The following is a 23,641-nucleotide window of genomic DNA, read 5'->3' on the forward strand; positions in this document are numbered from 1 at the left end:
TTTTGACACAGTGACTAGTTTAAAATATTTATAAACTAATTTAATATATATAGTAACCAATTTAATTATTTAAGTACAAACATATTGATTAATTTAATCATTTAGTTACTAATTTAATCAACTTGGTAAGACTGCTTATTTAAAAGTGTGTGTAGTTTGAAATTCAAAGATAAACAAAGGAAGAAGAAGATAAGGGTATGACAACGTTGGTGTGAAATGCTTAGGGATAGTCTACGAATAGGGTGAGATTTAACGAGCTATGCAAGTTTTAGTTTGTCTAATTTTATGTCGAAATTAGACCACATATTTTAATAATTTGTGAACAAAAAGTAGAAAAACAAGGAAGACATTATCGAATTTTGTAAAGCTTAGATGGTGCACTCGCTAGTGCATAGAGCATGATGTGCATATTTACATTGATAACGAACGAGTCAAATGTACATGGATTATGGATAACAGACCAAATGAGCATATACTCATCTCTAGTTAGTACATGTTTTTTGACATTGATTTCTACTCTCTCTATATATAATCGAGTCTTATATATTAACGAGTATAATTCTCTTCCTATGCGCGTGTGTATGTAGTAAGGGATTTGACAAAAGTAATGTGGTGTACATACCTTTCCAAGCAAACCTTCAATTCTCTTTTCATAAAGTATATAAAGTAGTATAAGATAAGATACAAGAAAAAACATACACGAATTATCCTTTATATTCACGACTCTTCTCCCAAATTTCCTTCCTTCTTTATCACCCAAAGCCCACCAAACCAAACCCCTTCAAATTTTCAGTGCCAAAAAAAACAGAAAAAAAAACGTTTTCTTCATCTTCCCAAATTTATCATCAATTTGACAAATTCTTTCTATTTGATCATCAAATTTTCTTATTGATTTCGTCTTCATCAGTAAAAATCTTTCCTTTTTTAGTTCATGTAAATATTTAATTCAAATTTAATCGCGTTTTTAAGAAAATATAATTATATAATTAGAAAGTTAAAAAAAAGTTGGTTAAAAAAGTAGTTGAAAGTATGACATCAACGTCAGAAGTGAAGGAATCATCGCCGGAAAAAATGGCGGTCGCCGGAGTTGCGATGAGTTTTCCGATAAACGATTGTTCGAATTTGTCGACTTCTTCACCGTCAAAACTTCCTCGGAGACTTCGTCGGCGACTTTCGGAGGCACGAACTCCTTCTACTGCTGAAGAAATTGAAGCGAAACTTAAAGAAGCAAATCATCGTCGTCAGGTTTTTTTTCTTTTTGTTTTTGATTGTGGAATTATTGAATTTGAGTGAAAAAGGAGTTTTTTTTTGTAGTAGTATTAGTGATCATTTGTTGATTGGTGGGAGTGATATTAGGGTTTAATTGTTGATTTTTGTTAGTTTGATTTTGGGAATTTGATGTTTTAGGGTTTAATTTTTAGTTGTTTTGTTGTTTGGTGGGGGTAATTAGGGTTTAGTTTGTGTTTTTTGTTATTTTGCTGGATGTTTCTCTGTTTATTGTATTTATTGCAGGAATTGTGTGTTTTAGTGAATAGCTATGTGAAGATTTGTATTAATGGTGATGTATTGATGATTAGAGGAATAGTTAGGGTTTAATTTATGTGAATTAGCATTTTGTTGTTGTTGTTGTTGTATTTTGATTGATTGGTCGGACAATTGAGGTTAATTTCTTTTGTTTTGATGTTGTTGTTGTTGTATTTTGATTGATTGGTCGGACAATTGAGGTTAATTTCTTTTGTTTTGATGTTGTTGATGGAAGAATTCAAGTTCCTTTTAATTCGTGTTTCGAATTTAGGCTGATGAACTAAGAATGTTGGTTATTGATAGAAAGGCTTGACCTTGTTTTTTTTTTTTTTGATGAAAGTTAGGTGAAGTAGGGTTTGCTTTCTGACTTCTGAGTTACTGGTAGTGTTTATTGTTTGCCTCAAGTGTTATATAGTGGTCTCTGTTTTGGCAGCGATTTCACGAGTTTTTATCAAGCAAAGCAAGACCGAAACAGAGAAGTCCACCGTGGTCATCTTCACAAGAAATGGATCTTGGTCAGAGACTTGAAGCTAAGCTTATTGCAGCTGAGCAGAAAAGGTATGTCCTGCTAGGAAACAAGTTTTTCTTGGTGCCATCATATCTTGTACCAGTGTCGAATGGTCTTTTTTCGTGATTTTCTTGGTTTTTAATTTGGTATCGTTGTGAACAAAGCCATCTCATGGCCAGACTAACATGAATACTCAGACATTTAAGTTGTTTTGAGTTTAGAACAGTAATAGTGGAACAACATTACTATGATGATATATACATGTAATATATTGACTTCAATATTTGGACTCGGTACATTAATGTTCATTAGAAATTTCACTTTCCCCATCTCTAAGGATAAGTTCTTTCGGCTGAAAAGATTTTGTGTGTATTTGAGTTCTAAAATTATATAACATTTTTCCCTATTGTTTTGGTAGTGGTTTACTTTCCTTGAACCTTTATAAATTCTTCTTAGAACTTGGATGACATTGGCTCAATCGCTCAACTGATATAATTCTACGTATAGTGGTAATCTTGTGGCACGTTACAAGATTATTTTCTTAATGGTGCAGGTTGAGCATTCTTTCAAACGCTCAGATGCGCTTGGCTAGGCTGGGTGAGTTGCGACAAGCAGCTAAAAGTGAAGTGGAAATGCGCATTGAAAAAGAACGCGGTGAATTGGGTATGAAGGTGGAATCACGGGTTCAGCAAGCAGAGACAAACAGAATGCTTATTTTGAAATCTCGTAGGCAACGGAAAGCTGCAAGAAGAGAGCGAACAACTCAGTCATTAACGAGGAAGATGATACAGGAAAACAAATATAAGGAATATGTGCGTGCTTCCATCCACCAAAAGCGTGCTGCTGCGGAGAGGAAAAGATCAGGATTACTGGAAGCTGAGAGGTCAAAGGCGCATGCAAGGTTGGTACAAGTGCGGCGAGTGGCTAATTCTGTTCACACTCAGCGGGAAATGGAAAAAATAAAGAAGAGGGAGGAGCTGGAAGGTCGGTTACAAAGGGTATGTATATTTATATGTACTACCTGTGAGATTGCAAAATAGATACCTCTTTCCTTTGGATATACTTCCCTTGAGAGGAGGGTGTCCTAACATTCCTCATGTCCATAATATATATAAATGCAAAATAAATATTTCTTTTCTTCCAAATTGTAAGAGAAAGGGTTGACATGATGGAGAAAGGAACAGTATGTTTAAAAGTGGGACCAAAATCTTATGGGAAGGTGGATGGAAATTGTTTACCAAAGTGGAGAGCAGTATTATATTTTTGGACTGGTGGACATCCCAAAATGGTTTATGTAACTAAGATATCCGGATAGATAAAGTGTATTTCTTGAGCTCTCTGGTCTAAGTCTCATTAATTTTGATCTTCTGACACATGTTTGACATGGATGTTTATGATGAGAATCAGATTATACTCCCAAGTAACTGATTGTCTTTTGCCTCTCCCTTAAAAATGATTTAGTTTAATTTGTGACAGGCTAGAAGACAACGAGCAGAACTTTTGAGGCAGAGAAAGAGTATAACTGGCTCTCCTCGTGTTAACTGTAATATCATGCATGACCAGGCTTCAAATCTTGCAAGAAAATTATCAAGGTAGATTAAAAAGTGCCATAGTTCTCAGTTATGGATCGATATTCTTACTCATACTGTCAATTGTTACCACATACATGAAATCGTCTACATTGTACAATTCGAGGATTTATAATATGGATACATTGAAAACATAATGGTGAAGCTCAATTAGGCTTCCTCACTGTAAAGTCTAGATATGGTTAGAGTCTTGGTGCATCAGGCATTTATTGAAGGAAAACTATTTTGTTCTTTAATGTTGGAAGTTCTTTTTGAACAATCTTCCTTGGAAAACCAAGTGAGCAAGTGTGGAGTACCTATGCCATTCTTTTCTTGAGTGTGGTAGTAACACAATGGTAAACGGATTTTCGTGGGAAATTATTTGATATAGACTTTGCTGGAAAGGATAGTCCTGATCTGCCAATTTCTTACTAATGATGTAACATGGCTTTGCTTGTAGATGCTGGAGACAGTTTGTGAAGCTAAGGGGAACTACATATTCTTTAACAAAAGCTTTTGAGGGTTTAAATATGAATGAAAAATCAGTCAAGTCAATGCCTTTTGAGCAGCTTGCAGTCCAGATTGAGTCAGATGTGACTTTGAAAGTTGTGAAATCTTTGGTTGACCGTCTAGAAGTCCGTCTTAGAGCTCGGCAAGGAACCAGTGTTTCATCTGGGGTGGAAAATATTGATCACCTCCTGAAGCGTGTTGCTAATCCAAAGCGCGGGCGTACTGGAAGCCATGCTTCCAGAACCAGAGGACAAAAGAGAGCTGTCTCAGGGGGAGAGGTAATTCAGAGCCGCCTTAAATTGTCAAGATATCCTGTGAGGATTGTACTTTGTGCCTATATGATATTGGGGCACCCAGATGCTGTCCTCAGTGGCAAAGGGGGGCATGAGACAGCCCTTGCTGAGGCTGCTGTGAAATTTATTCAGGAGTTTGAGTTATTGGTCAAGACAATTTTAGAAGGTTGCTGTATGAAATCAGCATCAGGGGATGATCGTGCAACTTTTAGGTCGCAGTTGGAAACATTTGATAAAGCATGGTGCTCTTATCTATATTGCTTTGTGATATGGAAGTTCAAGGACGCTAAACTACTAGAAGAAGATTTGGTGAGGGCTGCTTGCCAGCTGGAGCTGTCTATGATGCATACATGTAAGCTTACGCCAGAAGGAGGCAACAATTATCTTACCCATGACATGAAGGCTATTCAAAAGCAGGTGGTGGACTAGCTGATCTGATATTTTCTTTTTCTTCATCATACGGTACGATTCTGTATTTAATGGTTTCCCTTGAATGATCTGGATAATGCTAGGTGATGGAAGATCAGACACTTCTTAAGGCGAAAGTGCAGGATCTGAGTGGTGTTGCTGGCATCAAACGCATGGAGAATGCTATTTCTGACGTGCGATCCAAATATTTTGCATCCAAGGACTCGAGGAGTCCATTTGCATCGCCTGTTGCTCACATTTTATCTCCTGATTATTCTAGTTCATCAAACAGCTCGCCTTCTACTGCTGCTGGTGAAGCAAGCAGCATGGCTAGTGGTAGTGAAAGACTGAGCAGTGTAGCACGGTCATTGTTCAAGGAAAATGATACAACTGCAAGCCAATCAGTACTTTCACCACCTGAGGCGCGTGGTGCAGATGACCATATAAGCAGGGACATAATCCCAATCACCGAAAATGAACTCTTAGTTAATGAGATAGTCCATGAACATCGTCATGGATTAGCCGATAAACTTTACATGGATGGTGAAGATGACACCGGTGCTAAGGTTTGTCCATGATGCCTTTCGTTTATGTATCTGAACTACTATGTGGGAAATGCATTAGCCAAGTTTCTTCTATTATTAAGTTCGTATGTGAAGTCTTGAACCCACCATTTTTTTTAAATTTCAGGCGGAAATTAAAAAGACAATGGAGAAAGCATTTTGGGATGGTATCATGGCTTCTATGAAGTTGGAGCAGCCTGACTTCAGCTGGGTTCTTAAGCTTATGACAGAAGTCAGAGATGAACTGTGCGAGATGTCTCCTGAGAGCTGGCGACAAGAGATAACTGGGATGATCGATATAGATATTCTCTCACAGGTGGTTATTTTTTCTAGCCCTTGGCAACATAGCCATATCTTTATCTATCATCGCAGATTCACATTATTAGTTGTATTCTAGCACCATTTGTCATCACGGTATAATTGTGTGCATGCTGATGACGTTTGTCTTTTTAGGTTCTTGAAGGTGGAATGTTGGACATAAATTACCTTGGAAAGTTGCTGGAGTATGCACTTGTAACTCTGCAAAAGCTGTCAGCTCCAGCAAATGATGCTGAGATGAAGGCTTCTCACCTGAATCTATTGAAAGAGGTTTCACAATCTGGAGATAATACAAATTCTTCTTTTGCCACGGCGGTAATCAAGGGTCTTCGTTTTGTCCTAAATGAGATTCAGGTGTGTAGCTCTTGGTGCCCTTCTTTGTTATACTTCCTCTGTTTTTTTTTTATTTGCAACATTTCCCGTTTTAGGAAGTTAGAAATACTTGCAACATTGACCTTTGGCAGTATGTTTCCTCTTTCTCTCTCCTAGTACATGAGGTCCTTTTTTTATCTCACTATCTCGCTCCTCTCCTAAATCATTGTGCCATGGTTGAATGTTGCAAGTAAAAAAAAACAAAGGAAGTATACGTAGTAGTAATAATTATATTTGCTTCTGTAGCTACTATTCTAGTTTATTGTGAAACGAAATTGATTTCATGTACAATGTTCTTATGCTCGCTTTTAGAAAACAAAGAGAGAGATAAGCAAAGCACGTATCAGAATGATTGAGCCAATGATCAAGGGGCCTGCTGGATTGGACTATTTACAAAAGGCTTTTACGAATCGATATGGATCTCCTTCTGATGCCACTACTTCTCTAACATTGACAAAGAGTTGGCTGACTTTGGCAAGTGCTGATGTGGAGCGGGAGTGGAATGAATACCTGGATTCATTGTCAACATTGCCAGATACCCAGGCGACGTCTCCTCAGAGGATACCACCAACCACTCTTCGCACAGGAGGAAGTGTTTCAGTGACTTTGAGGACACGCTCTTTGGGAGCCACCACCGCTGGTATGAAAATGAATAGTAGGAAATTTATCGAGAAGAGACCACATGTCATGCGCATTAAGTTTTTTCTTAAAACAAGTACAAAATTTGATATGAAATTAGAACTTCAATTCACAACTCCTGATAAGCAACATATAGATTAGTGGTTCAGAATCATGATTCTAGTATATTGTGAGTCAGTTTTAATGTCAATAAATTATAAGTGATCAAAAAGGTTTTTGATGGTTTTATATTAGTTTCAGGTAATGAGCAACCAGAGTGCAGAGGAGAAAGGACAGATTTGTTTCTTAGGATAGGTTTATTGAAGTTGGTGAGTGAGATCGACGGGCTGGTACAAGAGGCTCTTCCAGAAACTCTGAACCTTAATGTATCTAGATTGAGAGCAGCTCAATCTCAATTGCAGAAGGTCATTGTTATTTCCACAAGGTTCGTACACGTATATATCTCTATGTCTTGCATTTGTTATTTTTGTATGGTAATTGGTAAATATGTTCAAAAAATTCTTTGCTCCATTTGCTCCAAACATTTAAAGAAGGTTGGTAAAAGAGAAATAGTTGCAGAGAAAATTCTACCAGAAAATGGAGCAAATTTGGGGCAGACTAAATAGGAAAATGGAACAATATTTTGGGGCGGATGATGGTGAATATTCACTTTTTCACTCTTTCACTCTTTCACTCTTTCTTTGCAGTATGCTTGTTCTCCGACAAGCCCTTCTTAGTGAACACTTGGTAACAAACCCGTCAGACATGGAAAATGTTATTTCTCTATCTGCCAAACAGCTTGTAAAGTTGCTCAACGAGGTTGAAGACGTCGGTATTACCGAGATTGTGGAAGCAATTATTGGGCTCTCGGATGATGTTAACCATATTGTCGACCCAGAAAAGCTGCGAGCGAGAATGGGGGTTGTGGCGAACATGCTCTCAAAGAGCTTAAAATCTGGGGACCCAATATTCACACACGTCTCCCGAGCTGTTTATATGGCTGTAAGAGCCGCTGTGTTTGGTGGGACCGGAAGCAGGAGCAGGCAACTGGTGGAGATGGCACTCCGGCGTGTGGGGGCAGCCCTTCTTGCTGATAAGATAGTAGAAGTTGCAGAAGTTGTTATTGTTCTGGCGACTGTGTCTGCAAGTGTACATGGACCGTGGTATGAGCAGCTATTGAAGAATATGTAGTATGCTTGTATGCTAATCTTAGAGGGATTGGCTTTTAACATATCCCAAAAATTGATTCAGTGTATATATTGTAAATATAATTATGTGTAGTTAAGGCATTAGCAACTAGCAAGGCGTGAATGGTTTAGTCACATATAATCAACGGTGTAATACTCTGTTGTGTTGTAAACATCATGTCATTTGTGATTCTAATAAAAAGTTGTTCCTTCTATTTTATATACTTCCTTCGTTTCATAATACTCGTTATACTTTCCATCGTGAGAAATTTCATATTACTTGCTACACTTCTTTTTTGGGCAATAAATACTCTCTATCTCTCTCCTTTCACATGGGTCTTTTTTCTTTTTACTTTCTATCTCTCTCTTCTCCCAAACTAACCTAGGAGTCCGTGAATTAAGAAATGTAGCGAGTGATATGAAACGGAGGAAGTATTCGATGTGATGAAATCTGATACTCTTGAAAATCCGCCTGGAAAAATGGATACGAATAGATTATCAAATTGTATTCTCATTATAAAGATTGTTCTCATGTGAATTGTGATGATGTGAATACAAAATTCAACAGACTTCAAGAGATTTTATATGCAAACGCAACTTGATCATTTTTAGGGTAACTTCAAATATGTTATAGTTAACTTTGACTAATTTTTGGTAGCTATATGAAGTGTGTTTTAGGATAACTTGTATTAGTTTTGGAGTAATTTTCATAATTTAATGGTAACTTCTACCACATTTAGGGTTTAACTTTACATATTTGTGGGTATAGAGTTAAGAGTTGCCTTGAGTTAACTAAAGTTACCTGCATACACTAAATAGTTAACCCTAAATTAATCAAGATTGCCTCTAAGTTAACAAAAGTTTCAGCTCATGTATCATTGATATTTGGATTACTACAGTGAAAGATTTCGGAACAAGAAGTATGAGCAAGTATCATTACCAAGTAACCCGTTATTTGTTTTACTATTAACAAAAGAATCTCAAAATCGGACTAATCACAATTCTGGTTCAAGTAATACAAGATCACACAAAAGCACTCCTATTAGCTACAAAGGGACACTCGAAATGAAACAACAAATGCACAATGTCAATAACATGTCATCCTCTGAATCCTTATCAAAAACCTCGCTAGCCTATACGACGATTAACAAGAATAGACCGATAAATTGCAGCCACGTTTAACATGCAGATTAGCACTATTATCATGAGTCCTTCTGAAAAACCTCGCTAGCCTCCATGACGATTAACAAGAGTAGAACGATAAATCGCAGCCACGTGTAACATGCAGATTAGTACTATAATCATATCATCCAGAAGTCCGATTACTCCTACAATTCCTGTAAAAAGGCAAAATTGTGGATAAGTGCGAAATAATAGCTTAGTGCTTACTATAGCAAGATTGTGTAACAACGCAATTCTACCTTCAGGAATAATGTCTACAGGGCTCAATAGGTATAGGAAACTTAGAAACATCTGCAATAGTAAGTATTAGTTCACAAATGTTGATTTCAAATGTACAATTCACAGTACAAGAAGTTAGCAATATAAACATTTATTGGTTTGCATTGACAAGTTCACTTAACTGCCAGATAAACACGGGCCTTAATGACAAAAGGAAGAGATCTCTGCGGATCTAACAAATCCCGAAGTAACCTCCGTAGAAGAAAGGGAAGGTCTCGCAGTCTCTGACAAAACAAAGGAGAACAGTTATTAAAGACTACAATTCCAAAGAAACTAATGACAGGTCATGATTTAAGAGATACACTGATACAATGTTCTATAGTCAGGATTTCAGCAGCTTTAAGTGTATAGTTAACTATTTGTCACCTTTCAAACTCAATGTTTCAGCTTTTAAGTGCAAAATTATCCACTTAAATGTTTCAATGGAACCACAGCAAGAGTGAACATGGCTGAAACTGAATTTAAAAATCGGCAGCATGTTAATTCAGAATTCGCAGCCAGATTGGGTTATGAACTTGCTAATAATTCAAACATACTAAGGGTGCATCATCTTACTTGAAATCCTCTTATCAGAGCTTATCTTAACTTATTTGAACTTACTAGCACTAAAGTTAAACTTATTTGAATTTATTGTAGTTGTAAAAAGATCATTGGTAGCTCTTATTCTCTCTGAACTTAAAAGTATCTCAACTTCTGAACTTGTTGGCTCTAAACTAACTTATAAGTCTTGCACTTAACATATTTGAACTTATTCCTTGAAATAAGATAAATTAAGGTGAGGAGAACAAAGCCTAATTGAAAAGTGAACTTTTATAAACTCCATCTAATGACATCAATGCAGATCCTGCATCATGTTCATACCTTATTAACAAATTGCACTATGAATGCAGAAGATGAGATGATAATACATGCTACGACATTGATTCATTAGTTTGAGTAAAAATTATTAATAATGCTAAATGAATAGTTGAAAATATCTTCATCATTGTGAATGAAATCAAGTTCATAAAACTAAAAGGGTAATTTTCAAAGTCAATGACAACTGCAATAAACATTGCATATGGTTTAAGAGGGTATAAAACCTTCCACATTACGTAAAACAAAATTTAAATAGAAAAAAGACTAGAATCAATATCCAATGATACCTGGTTGAGGTTATTGGAACGTTCACCATAGCGACGGTTATACAATTCCAACCTCCCTATGATATTAGCAACTTCTGGATTAACTCGTTGCTGCATGGAAGCCTCTGTAGGTATTAACAAATTAATAGGGCGGCGACACAAAGGACATCTGCATGGTAGTAGTGTTGATCCGTGATCCCAAAGTTGCAAAATACAGTGCCCTGGATTTTTAAGAAGACATGAGTCACTCAAAGATGAGTCCACAAAACTTGGTCGCAAAGCAGAATGGTAAAAGAAAATTACTCAGTCTTCATCTATGTAAAGTTGTAAACAAAACTAGAACTCTCAGCAATTTCAAATATATATCCTCAACTTATTGGCTGTAAACTGTAAAGTAAAACTACTCTTTCTAAAAATATATATATCCTCAACCAAGAGTAAAAATGTAAAAATCTTTCCAAGCTTTAAATATGCAACATTGCAACTAAGTGAGTCTCACAGGGAAAATCTATTGGTGAGATGTGGTGATAACTATCCATAATGAACACCTCCCCTGCAATCTAGACATCAAAGATTTTGAGTTCAACACCTCAGAATTCATTTTTTCCATGAGAGATGATGAAAACGGAAACAGTCTATTTCATGAACTTCTTAGCAAAGTCCAAAACCAAACATCAAATATGATTCTTAGAAGCTCCCAATGTGCTTGGTCTACGAAAACCTCAATCCAAAGGTTAAAGGTGGTGTACCAAAAACATCAAAGCATAACCTATACATACCCAAAAATAGATAATCGAACCAAAATGACCTAAAACAGATTCAAACAACCAACAAACCTCACCCGCCTGGTTGAATCATGTAGTTAAGCCTTGATAAAATTTACAACCATCTTTCAAATTTCAGAGAATCAAGCTAAGATTTCAAGAACCTAAAATGATCAACAAGTTCTGACACCCAGGAGATAGAATTTTACTCTACTTCGCAACACACGGAATCCAAAAGTGTTAAACCCTTATAAGAAGCAAATCACCTTCAACAATCCCACAATCACCATACAAAATCAAATTCCAAAAGCTAAATCTCATTAACAGAACACAAAATCACTGCACCAGCACAGTCTTAACAGTCTTATTATCATTGTAATGAATATGCCCAGGTTAAGTCAGACATTATCACACAATCATCATTTTTCACATCTTTCCTAATCACAAACAAAGTTCATGCACCCATGTTTATCAATCTACCCTCCTAAAATACAGCAAAACCCAGAACATAAACCACCTTCAATCTATAATACAAAACAAAATTACCCAATTCATGTATGTACAAAATTCATAAAACCCAGAACAAAAACAACACCCTTTCACAATAACCAATCAATAATCAAATGTAATGCAACAAATTCTTCCTCAATAGAAATTATACTTCAACAGATCCATTAAAACTATAAAAACACATCAACAACAAAAAAAAAGAACTTGAACTTCAGCAAAAAGATATCTTCTTTAAATTCTTGAGATATATGAAAATGCAGGAAAATGAATCAAGAAAGAAAGAAACCGCAAAACCAGTGAGAACAATTAGCCTGGCATGGAATGTTGAAGTTTCCATGGCAAATCGAGCAGCAATCATTGATGGGTGGTCCATCTCCCTCCATTTTTATGTTGTTGTTGGAATTAATTGAAATTTCTCTCTCTTTTTGTAATTGAAATTTCTCTGATTTTCTTCGTTACTTCTTCATTCTTCATTGCTAAGAAAAATTAAAAGAAATTTAATGCGGTGTGACTGACCGTGTGAAAATTCAAGTCTTTAAAAAGAAAGTAATTAAAACACTATGTATTTTCAGCTTGGAGAAATACCGGTCTGACCCGACCCGACCCGCTAATTGATTGAAACTTGTTATCGGTCGGCCCGGTCTTAAAATCGGGTTAGGTACGAGGTTGTTTAGACTTTGAGAGCCTTTTAAATTTTAGGGTTGAGATTATATGTCTTATTTAATTTTGTTTCGTGTTCGTTTTTTAATCTTATTATCTCGTTAATTTAGAAGAAATTACCGAAATCTCTAACATGTCTTCTACAATCTTTGTTAAAGTGGTTTTTATGTATAAAATAATATGAGATTTTAATTGTAATCATTTCAAAAGATCATATAATTCGTGAAGTCATGAAACTTTCTTAACGTTCTCCAACCTTAAAAATCAAAGTATCAAAATTCATATATAAACTATTTCAGAATAAAAAAGAGAGTCGCACTTCCAGCCAAAAATGTTACGTTAGAAAAATTCACTAGGGAGAAAAGGTGGATACTTTGTTCAGATTATAGGTTTCTATCAAATAGAAGCTTGTACATAGCTTTGAGTCGGATTTTGTAGCCCGACATTAACCACAACGAACTCACAAACCATTTTGGCCTAGATTAAAGATATTACCTTTGTGTAATCATATTCTAAAGTGTATGTAGGTCAAATGATCCACCCTTTCTATAGTATTATCGTAAAAAAAGAAATAGTTATATAAAGTTACATTATGAATTACTCGATCCGTCTCACAAAAGGCTTTCAGTTTCTAATTTTGGCACTATTCATAAGTAATCTTCTGAAAATTTCCAATATATAATATAAACATAGTCATGCACTCATGTAGGATCTTTTTGATTAGTTTCATTGAGTAAATTAAGGAAAATCAAAATTTTATATTCTTTTATCAATATATAATTAAAAATTTCAATGATACAAAATATATATTGACGAACTTAAAAAGGAAAAATGAGAAGTCTTTTGGATGTCGGAGTGTTAAGTAAAGTTTATCATTCCTCTTTGTTTGAATCACTCAAAAGCTTCCAAATCAAAGAATGAGGTCAAAAATAAAGAAAGCTAGAGTCCCCAAGGCCCAAAGACATTAACAACATGAGCAAGAAATATCATATCTTAAAGCAAATGCAAGATATTTGTTACCACATATATTAGCATATTCATATACCCATAAAACACACAAAATTATTTGATTCCTCATTATTCTTCTAAAAAGTCAAAGCTTGAGTTTCATCAGTAAAATGGGGCTAACTTCAACACCATGGTCGAATTTGCCTTCAATATTGAGCATCAAAAGATCCAAATTATCTCTCTATGGTGCAGTGTACCCCTGTTCAAGCTTGCCTTCATCATCTTCTTCTTCATTGCTTCTAAGCTTTGTATGTTCCCATGATCCCATCTATGTACACTCAACTGTTGTGTTTTTTTAAGTACTAAGAACATATAATATATCATATGTATGCATCAGAAGAAAAAGACTGCTATTTATATCTGACATATAGCCACAGCATAACAATAATTTGCTCAAATTTGATTCTATGTGAAATTTGTCCCATGAAATTTTGTGTTTCTTTTCTGCTTAGTTTGGAAATTTATGAGGATATCAAAGTATGTTTCTTTTTTGGGTGAATGAGCGACTGAGTGCAGTGATGTAGGCGGAATTCGATCTCAGATCTTGGGTTAATACGCCCACAAGACTTTACCAACTAAGCTAGAATGAAGCATATTATGAGTTGATGGTTTTATACTTCTGCTTTACGAATTACAAAAGGAAGAATATCTGATGGGAATCATGCTTGGTAAAGTTGGATTTGATTTTAGAATATTTCCCTACTGATACAGGGATTTCAGATTATCTGACAAAAAAAGTCCTCTGAATTAGTAGCTGATGAAAACTTATTTTTCTAATTGAAACTTATTTCTACTGATTACAAGACATAAATATGTTTATTTTTTATCTGGTGTTTTTCTCTTACGCAATTTACTATCTTTTAATGATTAAAACTAACTTTTAATGAATGAAACTGATCTTCACAAAATGATGTTTATAAGCTGTGATAAAGAAGGCCTAACTTGTGCTAGCTAAGTGTACAACATCAGTTCCTTAACTGTGATTCTTCAGTTTGCTTATAGAAAAGATGCAAGTTGGTATCGAGGAGATCCTTTGGAACTTTTGTACAGAAAAGGAGCAGCATGATAGTACATTGCAGCCAGCTTAAGGTGGAAGAAGACAAAGACGCGGATGCTTGTGAGTTGGTGAATGGATCAGAGCTTAGAATAGGGGAAGGCGATGATACAATTCATGCCTATCTCTTCAAGGCCGTCAAGAACAACAATGGAGCTGGCATTCTACTCTTGTCAGACATATTTGGGTTTGAGGATTCCTACACTAGAGACTTCGCCTATCGTGTTGCCTGTGGTGGCTACAAGTACGTATGTTTGCTTAGTGTAGGTTTTCCTGTTAACTCTTACCTGAAGCATTCAGTGGAACTTAAGCATACAGCATCACTGAAATATTAATACTCCAGTTTTCAATTGGTAAAAAAGCATTCTGATCTAGAACCAATGAGTAAAATTTAGATTACTCACTTGAATGTGTATGAATGATTTCAGTTCCACAAACATATGTGTGAAGTTAACAGCGCTAACTACGAGCTTTACCTCTTTGTATGGCCTCACGAGGAGGGGGGGGGGGGGGGGGGGGGGGGGGGGGGGGGGGTGGATTTTAGAGATAAATAGAGGGTGTCCTCAAATTTTAAGGTTTTATGTGGGGAGCTTATCTTGGTTTATGGGGTTGTTATGAAATGGGTTTATTATCACTACTACTATATTATCTCTGGACATCATATTAACATTGTATGATTTTGTGTATGCTTAAAATGGCAGTGTCTTAGTGCCAGATCTTTTCCGTGGGGACAAATGGTCGAAAAACCGACCACAAGCTCAATTCAAGCAATGGCTCAGCAATCAAGATCTCAATAGGGTTGCAAAAGACATTACAACATCAACCAAATGGATGGTCGATGAGTTCATGCCTGATGAATCATCTAGAAAGCTCGGGATAATAGGATTCTGTTATGGAGGCGGTCGAGTACTCGAAGTGCTAGCCAATGATCAAGATTCGGTTTTTGGCACTGGCGTTTCCTTCTATGGGACAAGAATGGATTTATCTGCAGCTCCAAATGTCAAGGTTCCGGTTCTGTTTGTAACTGGGGATAACGACGCTCTTTGTCCCGTTGCCACTCTTAATGAGTTAGAGAACATGATTGGTAACAACTCAAAGGTGGTTGTTTTCAAGGGTAGAGGACATGGATTTGTACATAGACCTCAATCTCTTGAAGAAGATGCAGATGCAGAGGAAGCTTTCAAGATCATGAGAAATTGGTTGCATGATCAGTTGTTAGGCTAGGCTCAATTTGCCTATTACTAACATTGTTGTCTATTGATAGTATTAGTAGCATAAATCTGTGTTTAATTATCAATGAAACAGTATCAGTCTTTGTACCTGCTTTCAACTGTAATACTGTATTGTGGCGCAAGCATCAATGATGTGCTCAAAACTCCAAAAGAGTGAAACAAAATGGACAAATTGACATCATAAATTCAAAGTTCAAAAAATTTATGAACATTCTCATGTTTGCGGGTAGTCTTCCATTGGTCTTAGGTGAACTATTACCTATCGAAGGTTGGATTTTGCTTTCGTATAGAGGGTGACATGCAACGTAACTTGGGATTATTCACGATAAATCAAACACGAGAGTTATATGAGAAGATACTCCATATTTGGGACTTATAAACTCGTATATAGTCTAAAAAAGAACGCGCACTAGAAGAATTTTGCTTCAAGAGCTCAGCAAATTAGCTGTAAAATCTTATTTTTCTCTTTTTTCATATTTCATTCACCTGATTGAAACTCCAAATCATAGTAAAATCATTACAAGATAAAAGATATTGTTTCATGAGAAAATTGTAGTACATTGGAGGTACAATAACAAATCAAAACAGTTTTTGGTGCTACAGTTGGATAAGAGTCACGTAAAAGTAAAATAAACAAGCCATCCTCACTAGTTCCTCGCAACCTCGCCACTCACTCTTGTCCATCCTGAAAAAAGAAGAATGTTGATAAATTAATCCTATAATCTAGAAACTCAGAAATCAAAATCTATTCAAGAAGGGAAATACATCATCATGTTTAATCTTTATAAAAGCCAAGTGAACACAGATTCTGAATAGTCAGAGTGAGAAGCAAGGCTACTTGTTATAAGACAAAGCCAAACCGTATCCTTTAGAGACACCAAGCTCAGAGCATAGCAAATGCCAGAACTGCAGTTACGCTCAACTCTGTATTTTCACATTTGAAAGTCCAAACCTTCGGACTTCGGAGTCTCACACATTTGGCTTTACTGATCTTCTCTACATCACCTTTATGCTAATGGTATAGCCTACAACTTATCAATTTGTTACAAACCAGAGTCTAGGCCAACACATAGCAAGCTGCCAAATAAAAGTGGAGATGTTTATATAGAAGAGATCTTTCATATGCAATGACACCTCTATATGTGATGTGGCCCTTTATACCTCATTGGCCCAGGGCAGAAACAAATCAAGCATGAATAAAGCTATGACTATGATCACACAATCCTACTGCTCCTACTTCGCAAACTGATACAATCCCTTATATTGATGATCTCATACACACATCATAATGCACCCATGACCCGAAAGTGTACTTGATATTGGATAACTTGAAAACTCTTAAACTCGTCCCAATAAAGCCAACTAACATGGTCAGTCCTTTGCCAACAATTCTTTAGTAAGCTCGGAGTATTAAACCACTCATGAGTCAATAAAATTCTCTCCATAGTTAACCCGACTAGAAATTGAGGATTTAACGAACCATATCCTCTAACATCCTACATGATTCTTTCATAATCTTTCAACAGTTCTAAGATTTAGTGGCTAAAAGCAACAACTTCCTGGGCTAAGACGCTCACTTAGGCCTTGTTCTTTTCTGACATATTTTTTGCTTATCTAAACTTATATGAACTTATCTAAACTTAACTTATCTTAACTTATTAGTCCTTATCTTAACTTTACTTATTAGACCTTATTAAACCTAATATGAACTTGAACTTATATTTTCTTACAAGGACTAAAAATAAGTTGAACAACATGGCCTTAAACTCACAATAATGCCTGCCGAAAGTAGAACTTGTACCAACCAAGAGGAATCATCCATTTGCACGATTTAGTACTAGAACTAATTACCTACAAGGCTACGAATCCTTTTTATTTTAGAATGCGGCCGTATTTCTTAAATAACCATAACATACAATTCGCTGATACTCCAATTCCATTTCTCAGCTAAAGGGAAAATTTGACAGTGCTAAATAACAGGTCAGAAGTCAGAACTCACAAGTGTTCCACTGTAAGCCATTTCTACTGGCGGGAGTGGTGAGGAAGATTTTACGGGCCACGGCATCTGTCAGAAGTCACTTCAGACACAAGAGCGATCCTCAAATGTAGCGAGAATGAAATCCTATCACATCCATATCCTTTGGACTTGCTCTCGCTCTGTGATGAGCTTTACATTTATAGATACTCTGAACAACCCTCAGTTGGACATTAAAAACTATTAGAATTGGCTCACCACCTCCCCTGAGACAGTACCAGACACAAACTCATTCCACTATGGTTGCTTCCAGCAATATTTCCAAGACGTGGTGGCAATCTGTAGACCAATTCAAATGAGAGCCCACTCCCAAAGGTAAATGTCTGCCTAATTACCTCTACGGCACTAAAATGCGAAAGTATCAAAGGCATTTTCCTTTTTATCACTTCAATCAAAAATACGATCCTTCCAGATATCAACCTTGGCCTTTACTCTCTATCTATTAACCAGCTCATACATACCACACTTACTAAGCACACCTCAAGAGAAAACAAGTCTCCTTCGTCATACACAACTAATTAGACAATTAGCACCAATTACTTAAATTTGCCATTTTTACACAATAAATCTATCTAACAAAGGTGGAAACTAGTACTTGCAATATTCAGCACAAACCACTCAGAACTCTAAGCAGTCAATCTATGCTATAGAAATCATAGTACACAAAATAAAGAGATTAGCTTACCTGAGAAACAGGAGAGCTGGAGACTTGTGGAGGCCTCAAATTTGCTGTGGGGCTGTCAAACAATCTAGAGCAGTCTGAGTATGCAGATCCAAGACCCGCTCCAGCACCAAATGCCACAGAAGCCCAACGAGTTGCAGGACTCCCTATAAGAAAATGAAGAACATTCCAATATCGTCATTCAATAAGGATCCAACATAATATAAACAATATAAATGAGTTGCAATTTGACTCAGAAGATGATAACACTGTTAACAATCAGGTAAAAAACAACCTCCACCCATTCACAGGTCGCGACGCCATTCCTGCAATTGCTGGCTACCAATAAGAGCCAGTTTTTCCCTACGACGGTAGCTATAATACAAAACCTAATACACACCCTGTTACCCAACTCTTATTATATCTATGAATTTTCATAAGAAGAAAAACTAACAACCAGAACTCATCATTTCTTATACAAAAGTCCAGACATATTACTATCATAATCACCCTCAAACACATAAGAATTCTGTAACATTACACTATGACATGCATAAATCAATGAAACGAAATCTCATAATTTACACTTGCCCATAAAACCAAACTAAGCAACTACACATTCAATCATTCATACATTACCGTTGCATATCTCAAGTTCAAATCCCTAAATAAACTCATATAACCCCAAAATTTGCCCTAAAAATCAATTTCCAGCATCAACCCATTAATCCACCATTAATAAACACATTACCCAACAAAATAAAATCATCAAATCTAAAATATTATCATCATAATTCATAAACATCAATCTATGGAGCACATTCACATCATCAGCTATATATGTTAAAAAAAATATAGCCCCAACAAAATTAAAAGGGTAAAATAATTAAGAAAAAGGGGGAAGTAAAAGAGAGAGAAAACTGACGGAAAAGAAGGAGGCCGGTGAAAGCGCCGGCGACGGAAGAATAAACAAAGCGACGAAGTGAGAGATCAAGACAAGCATCCCATTTTGCATCCCAATCATATTCTTTTCTGTTTTCCGCCATTTTTACAGAAATTTTTCTTCCTCTTCTTTACAACTTCCTTTGTTTTCTTCTTCGTTGATTTTTCTTGGGATTTCTTTAGGGATCAGAAAAATGGGATGCTTTACACTTTCTTCTTGTTTTTGGGCCTTTGATCCTTGCTTTAGGTGCTCTGAAGTCTGAGTGATAGCCCAACTTGTTCAGTTGTAAATTGTAACGACAATGTTATTTTGCCTTGACATGGTTAGGGCCCTAAACATCAAAGACAGGGGCGGCTTTTAGCATGTTCAACATGTTCCATGGAACAGGGCCCCTTAATTGTGAGGGTCCCAAAAAAGAAAAAGTTCAAGTAGTAAAAAGAAAAAGTTTATCTACTTATTTGGACTACTTTTTTTTAATAATATGATTATATGAAGTATGGATGAGCTATTACATTATTGAATTCTTCAAATATGAGATCGCACATGGCCTCTATATAGTTTGAGACGGGTCTGATCAAAGATTTTGTTCACAATCATTTCATGTCAATGTTCGTGGTAATTTATATTTTATCAGTTTCTAAATAAGTACTTCATCTATTTTATAATAAGTGAAACATAAGGATTGGGCACAAGATTTAATAAACATAACTCTCGAAAACCAAACCAAGAATTTATTGGCCTAGTGGCTAGTGGTTAAGATTGAGGTGTTATGAACGATAGGTCGTAGGTTCGAATCCCCACTCCCCTTCTTTGAACCACTTTCGTGGCACACATGGATAAAAAAGAATTTTCAAAAGCCAAAAAGGCATAAAATACCCTTTTCATTATCAAAAAGATGAGAGAGAAAAACAAATCACACAAGTTTGTGATGGGTACTTTTGTCATTTTGTCACTTTTTTTTTTCCATTTAAGGTATATTTCACTTATTTTGAAACGTTCGAAAATAGTAAGTGTTTCACTTATGAAATGGAGGAAGTATTAGATTTACTTTTTTATGTAGCTTAATGTACTTTTTTTTAATCATTAATATATCTATATTATACTTCCTCCATTTCAAACCACGTTGCACCATTTGGCAGTTGGTTACTATTCATGAACCAACTTTAACAAGTCTTCCCTCACCGTTATATAAAAAAAATAGTCAAGTGGGATCTTGTTAAATTCGTCTCAATACGAGGATTTCAAATATCAACTTTTTATAATTTTACGTATACGCAATTAGAAATTTTAATGTTCAAAAAAGAGTCTTGGCAAATGGTGCAACTATTTTGAAACAGATGAAATATAAGAGAATGGAGAGGCTATGGTGTTCCCCTATCGAACTCAAAAGCCCTCATGATTTTTTTAAAACTTAAAATAAACCCCTTAATATTCACAACACATATTACGTAACTTAACAAAAATAAAAATTATCCTCAAATTTGTTCTACAAACCAATTCAAAGAGTCAAAACTAATAGGAATTAGCCCACTAATATAAAAGGTATCTTGGAAACATAAACTGATAAAAATATTTGTAATAAACTTGAATTAGCAATAAAAATAAAGACATAAAATATTAATCAACTCGAAAAAGAAATAAATAAATAAAATTCAAAGTTAACAAATTACGTCCATTTTTTAAATGATATATTAATTATAAGTGCATACTTTGTTTATCACATTGAAAAATAATTGTCAACTTACGCTGTTATAAAAAGTTCTCGCTGCACATGTATTGGACGCATATAAAATTAGTTATTTGAGAATACGAAAGTTCGACCAAAAAAAAATTTTGTCGCACGCATCACGTACATAGATAGCTAGTGTTTTTAATTGTGTGCAATTTAAAGTTAAAGAAAATGGTATTTTGAAATTATACATCGAGATTTGAGATGAACGTAACAATATCGCACTTGACTATATTTTCCTTTACGTAATAGTGGAAAAGTAGAGTAACACAGCAATTATTTAAGAATGAAGGAAATATATATTTGGATGATTTTTTTTTCATCCCAATGTTTTGACCCAGCGGAATCATCAAAGTAAAAGCAAGCACAATTCCTAAACAAACTAACATATTTACAAGTGATAAATCTGTAAAACTCTGGAATCCACCAAAAAATACTTTAACTCTGTGATATTATTATTAGAAGAAAAAGCTGGCTTCTAATGATGGCTAACGATCTTTAAATAGTAAAAAAAAACCTAATACAAAACTAGGAAATAATAAAATATGGGAATAATTAAAATATGGTTTTGGGCCCTAAACAAATTCAAAGGCCTTAAAAAGCATGTCGATCACGACATAGCGGTGAATTTGACTCATTGACCCGTTTTTCTTTTTGAAAAGGTTTTTTATTATGCATTCGGACTCCGTGAGCCTGACTTGTATAAATCATTTCAGACTTTTCAACGAACTTCTTCGTCGAACTTTTCCGCTAACCTTCCTACGTCATGTTTTGCTTAGTCATCTTGTCATTGTTGAGTTAAAATTTTATATTTAAATAGGTTGAGTACTTCATAAACTCTTACTTCATATGTCTCTTTTTATTTGATACATCCTATTTTAAACAGGTTTTGAGACACAACTTTAAACTTTAGGAAAAATTCACAAGGTAGAGCGTCACTATTACCCATTTTTTTTTATAAGTCTCAACTATGGATTATTCCCTTTAGGTCCAAAATTTACTATGTTGTGATTTTCATAGGCCACGAGTTACTTATAACTGATTTAGAAGGTAAGATTTTTAAATATTCACCATCTTCAAACGCTTTCAGCAAGTAACAAAGACCTATAAAATGGGAACAACGTTTAAAAATCTTACCTTTTAAACCTTTTATAAATAATTCATGACTTATAAAAATTACAAGACGATAAATTTGGGACCTACACGAAATAATCATAGTTGAGACTTGAGACTTAGGGTCTGTTCTCCCCATCTTATTTTCAGTTCAGTTCAGTTCGATTCAGTTCAGTTCAATTCAGTTCAGTTCAGATCAGTTCAGTTCAGATCAGATCAGTTCAGATCAGTTCAGTTCAGCTCTTGACAATACTTTTACTCTCACATATCACTATTCATTTCAGTTCAGTTCAATTCAGTTCAGATCAGTTCAGTTCAGTTCAGTCCAACTGTTTTATGCCAAAGAGAACAGACCCTTAGGGCATGTTCTCTTTGGCATAAAACAGTTGAACTGAACTGAACTAAATTGAAAGGAATAGTGATATGTGAGAGTAAAAGTATTGTCAAGAGCTGAACTGAACTGGTCTGGACTTTACCAAATTGAAATGAATAGTGATATGTGAGAGTAAAAGTATTGTCAAGAGCTGAACTGAACTGGTCTGGACTGAACCGAATTGAAACGAACCGAAGTGAACTAAAAATAAGTTGGGGAGAACAGACCCTTATATACATATATATATATATATATATATATAAAGGTAATAATTGAGCTCACTCTTGTTAATTTCTCCTAAACTTTAATATCTCAAATTTTATATAAGTGAAAATTATTAAAATCCTCTAGGATTTTTTTGAATTTTTTCCTTGAATAATGCAAAAGTGGGTTTTAATTCCCAAAATATGCCCAAAAAAATTTAAATTCCCTGCGTACCGTCCACGTAGGACGGCACGCGTGAAAATTGTTTTTTTTTTTGTTTTAACCCACGGAAACCGCTACTCAAAGTAGCGGTTTAATTTTAAAATAAACCGCTACTCTGAGTAGCGGTTCATAAATATAAACCGCTACTCTGAGTAGCGGTATATAAATATAAACCGCTACTCTGAGTAGCGGTATATAAATATAAACCGCTACTCTGAGTAGCGGTTTACCTGCGGAAAATATGGTAAGCAGATATCAGTTTGCATAGAGTAGCGGTTTACAAAAAAAAAAAAAAAATAATTTTGGGCACTTGCAAACCGCTACTCCGAGTAGCGGTTTTACTATAAAAAAAAAATCTCACATGCCGTCCTACGTGGACGGTACGCAGGGAATTTTAATTTTTTTGGATACATTTTGGGAATTAAAACCCACTTTTGCATTATCCAAGGAAAAAATTTGGATTTTTTTCCAAATGCAGCAATGCTTTATTCTTACCCTATAAACCCGCGTTAGAAAAGACCTTTATATACCAACTTTACTGCAAGTTTTTCTAAAGTTAAAAAAAACCAAAGAGATTGCAGACAAATGAGACAGTAAAGTAGTAAACAAAGAATCCATTGGAACTTTACTATGAAAGACAGAAAAGAGTACTATTATAAGACTACTCCACTATTCTACT

At 35.4% G+C, this 23,641-nt stretch overlaps 4 protein-coding genes across 8 annotated transcripts; 2 read left to right on the forward strand and 2 right to left on the reverse strand.

Moving 5' to 3' along the window:
• Positions 1–617: 617 nt before the first annotated feature.
• LOC104899542 (uncharacterized) lies at positions 618–8,093 on the forward strand. 3 transcript variants are annotated; one of them, XM_010686780.4, is made up of 11 exons: positions 618–1,245; positions 1,958–2,082; positions 2,586–3,030; positions 3,509–3,624; positions 4,061–4,820; positions 4,916–5,377; positions 5,502–5,690; positions 5,828–6,046; positions 6,377–6,704; positions 6,938–7,127; positions 7,390–8,093. In XM_010686780.4, the coding sequence occupies exons 1-11, from the start codon at positions 1,030–1,032 to the stop codon at positions 7,871–7,873; spliced, it is 3,534 nt and encodes a 1,177-aa protein (XP_010685082.2). In that variant the 5' UTR covers positions 618–1,029; the 3' UTR covers positions 7,874–8,093. The 3 variants fall into 3 exon arrangements, with proteins under 3 accessions (XP_010685082.2, XP_010685137.2, XP_048499987.1); XM_010686835.4 differs by having other exon boundaries at positions 6,944–7,127; XM_048644030.2 differs by lacking the exon at positions 618–1,245 and having other exon boundaries at positions 1,959–2,082; positions 2,540–3,030.
• A 712-nt stretch (positions 8,094–8,805) lies between these two features.
• LOC104899674 (uncharacterized) lies at positions 8,806–12,252 on the reverse strand. Its single transcript, XM_010686944.4, has 5 exons — positions 12,015–12,252; positions 10,476–10,675; positions 9,453–9,554; positions 9,291–9,342; positions 8,806–9,206 (listed from the first exon to the last, which is right to left on the reverse strand). Exons 1-5 carry the CDS (start codon positions 12,109–12,111, stop codon positions 9,097–9,099), a joined length of 561 nt encoding a protein of 186 aa, XP_010685246.1. The 5' UTR covers positions 12,112–12,252; the 3' UTR covers positions 8,806–9,096.
• A 1,174-nt stretch (positions 12,253–13,426) lies between these two features.
• On the forward strand, positions 13,427–15,893 carry LOC104899761 (uncharacterized). Of its 3 annotated transcripts, XM_048643897.2 has the most exons (4): positions 13,427–13,564; positions 13,595–13,644; positions 14,399–14,694; positions 15,152–15,893. In XM_048643897.2, the coding sequence occupies exons 1-4, from the start codon at positions 13,507–13,509 to the stop codon at positions 15,672–15,674; spliced, it is 927 nt and encodes a 308-aa protein (XP_048499854.1). In that variant the 5' UTR covers positions 13,427–13,506; the 3' UTR covers positions 15,675–15,893. The 3 variants fall into 3 exon arrangements, with proteins under 3 accessions (XP_048499854.1, XP_010685360.2, XP_048499871.1); XM_010687058.3 differs by having other exon boundaries at positions 13,427–13,644; XM_048643914.2 differs by having other exon boundaries at positions 13,504–13,644; positions 14,388–14,694.
• A 230-nt stretch (positions 15,894–16,123) lies between these two features.
• LOC104899902 (MICOS complex subunit MIC10) lies at positions 16,124–19,561 on the reverse strand. The gene is made up of 3 exons (XM_010687228.4): positions 19,304–19,561; positions 18,403–18,545; positions 16,124–16,367 (listed from the first exon to the last, which is right to left on the reverse strand). The coding sequence occupies exons 1-3, from the start codon at positions 19,422–19,424 to the stop codon at positions 16,353–16,355; spliced, it is 279 nt and encodes a 92-aa protein (XP_010685530.2). The 5' UTR covers positions 19,425–19,561; the 3' UTR covers positions 16,124–16,352.
• Positions 19,562–23,641: the final 4,080 nt, after the last annotated feature.

The sequence above is a fragment of the Beta vulgaris genome, chromosome 1 (genome assembly GCF_026745355.1).
Source record: "Beta vulgaris subsp. vulgaris cultivar EL10 chromosome 1, EL10.2, whole genome shotgun sequence".
Taxonomy (NCBI): domain Eukaryota; kingdom Viridiplantae; phylum Streptophyta; class Magnoliopsida; order Caryophyllales; family Amaranthaceae; genus Beta; species Beta vulgaris.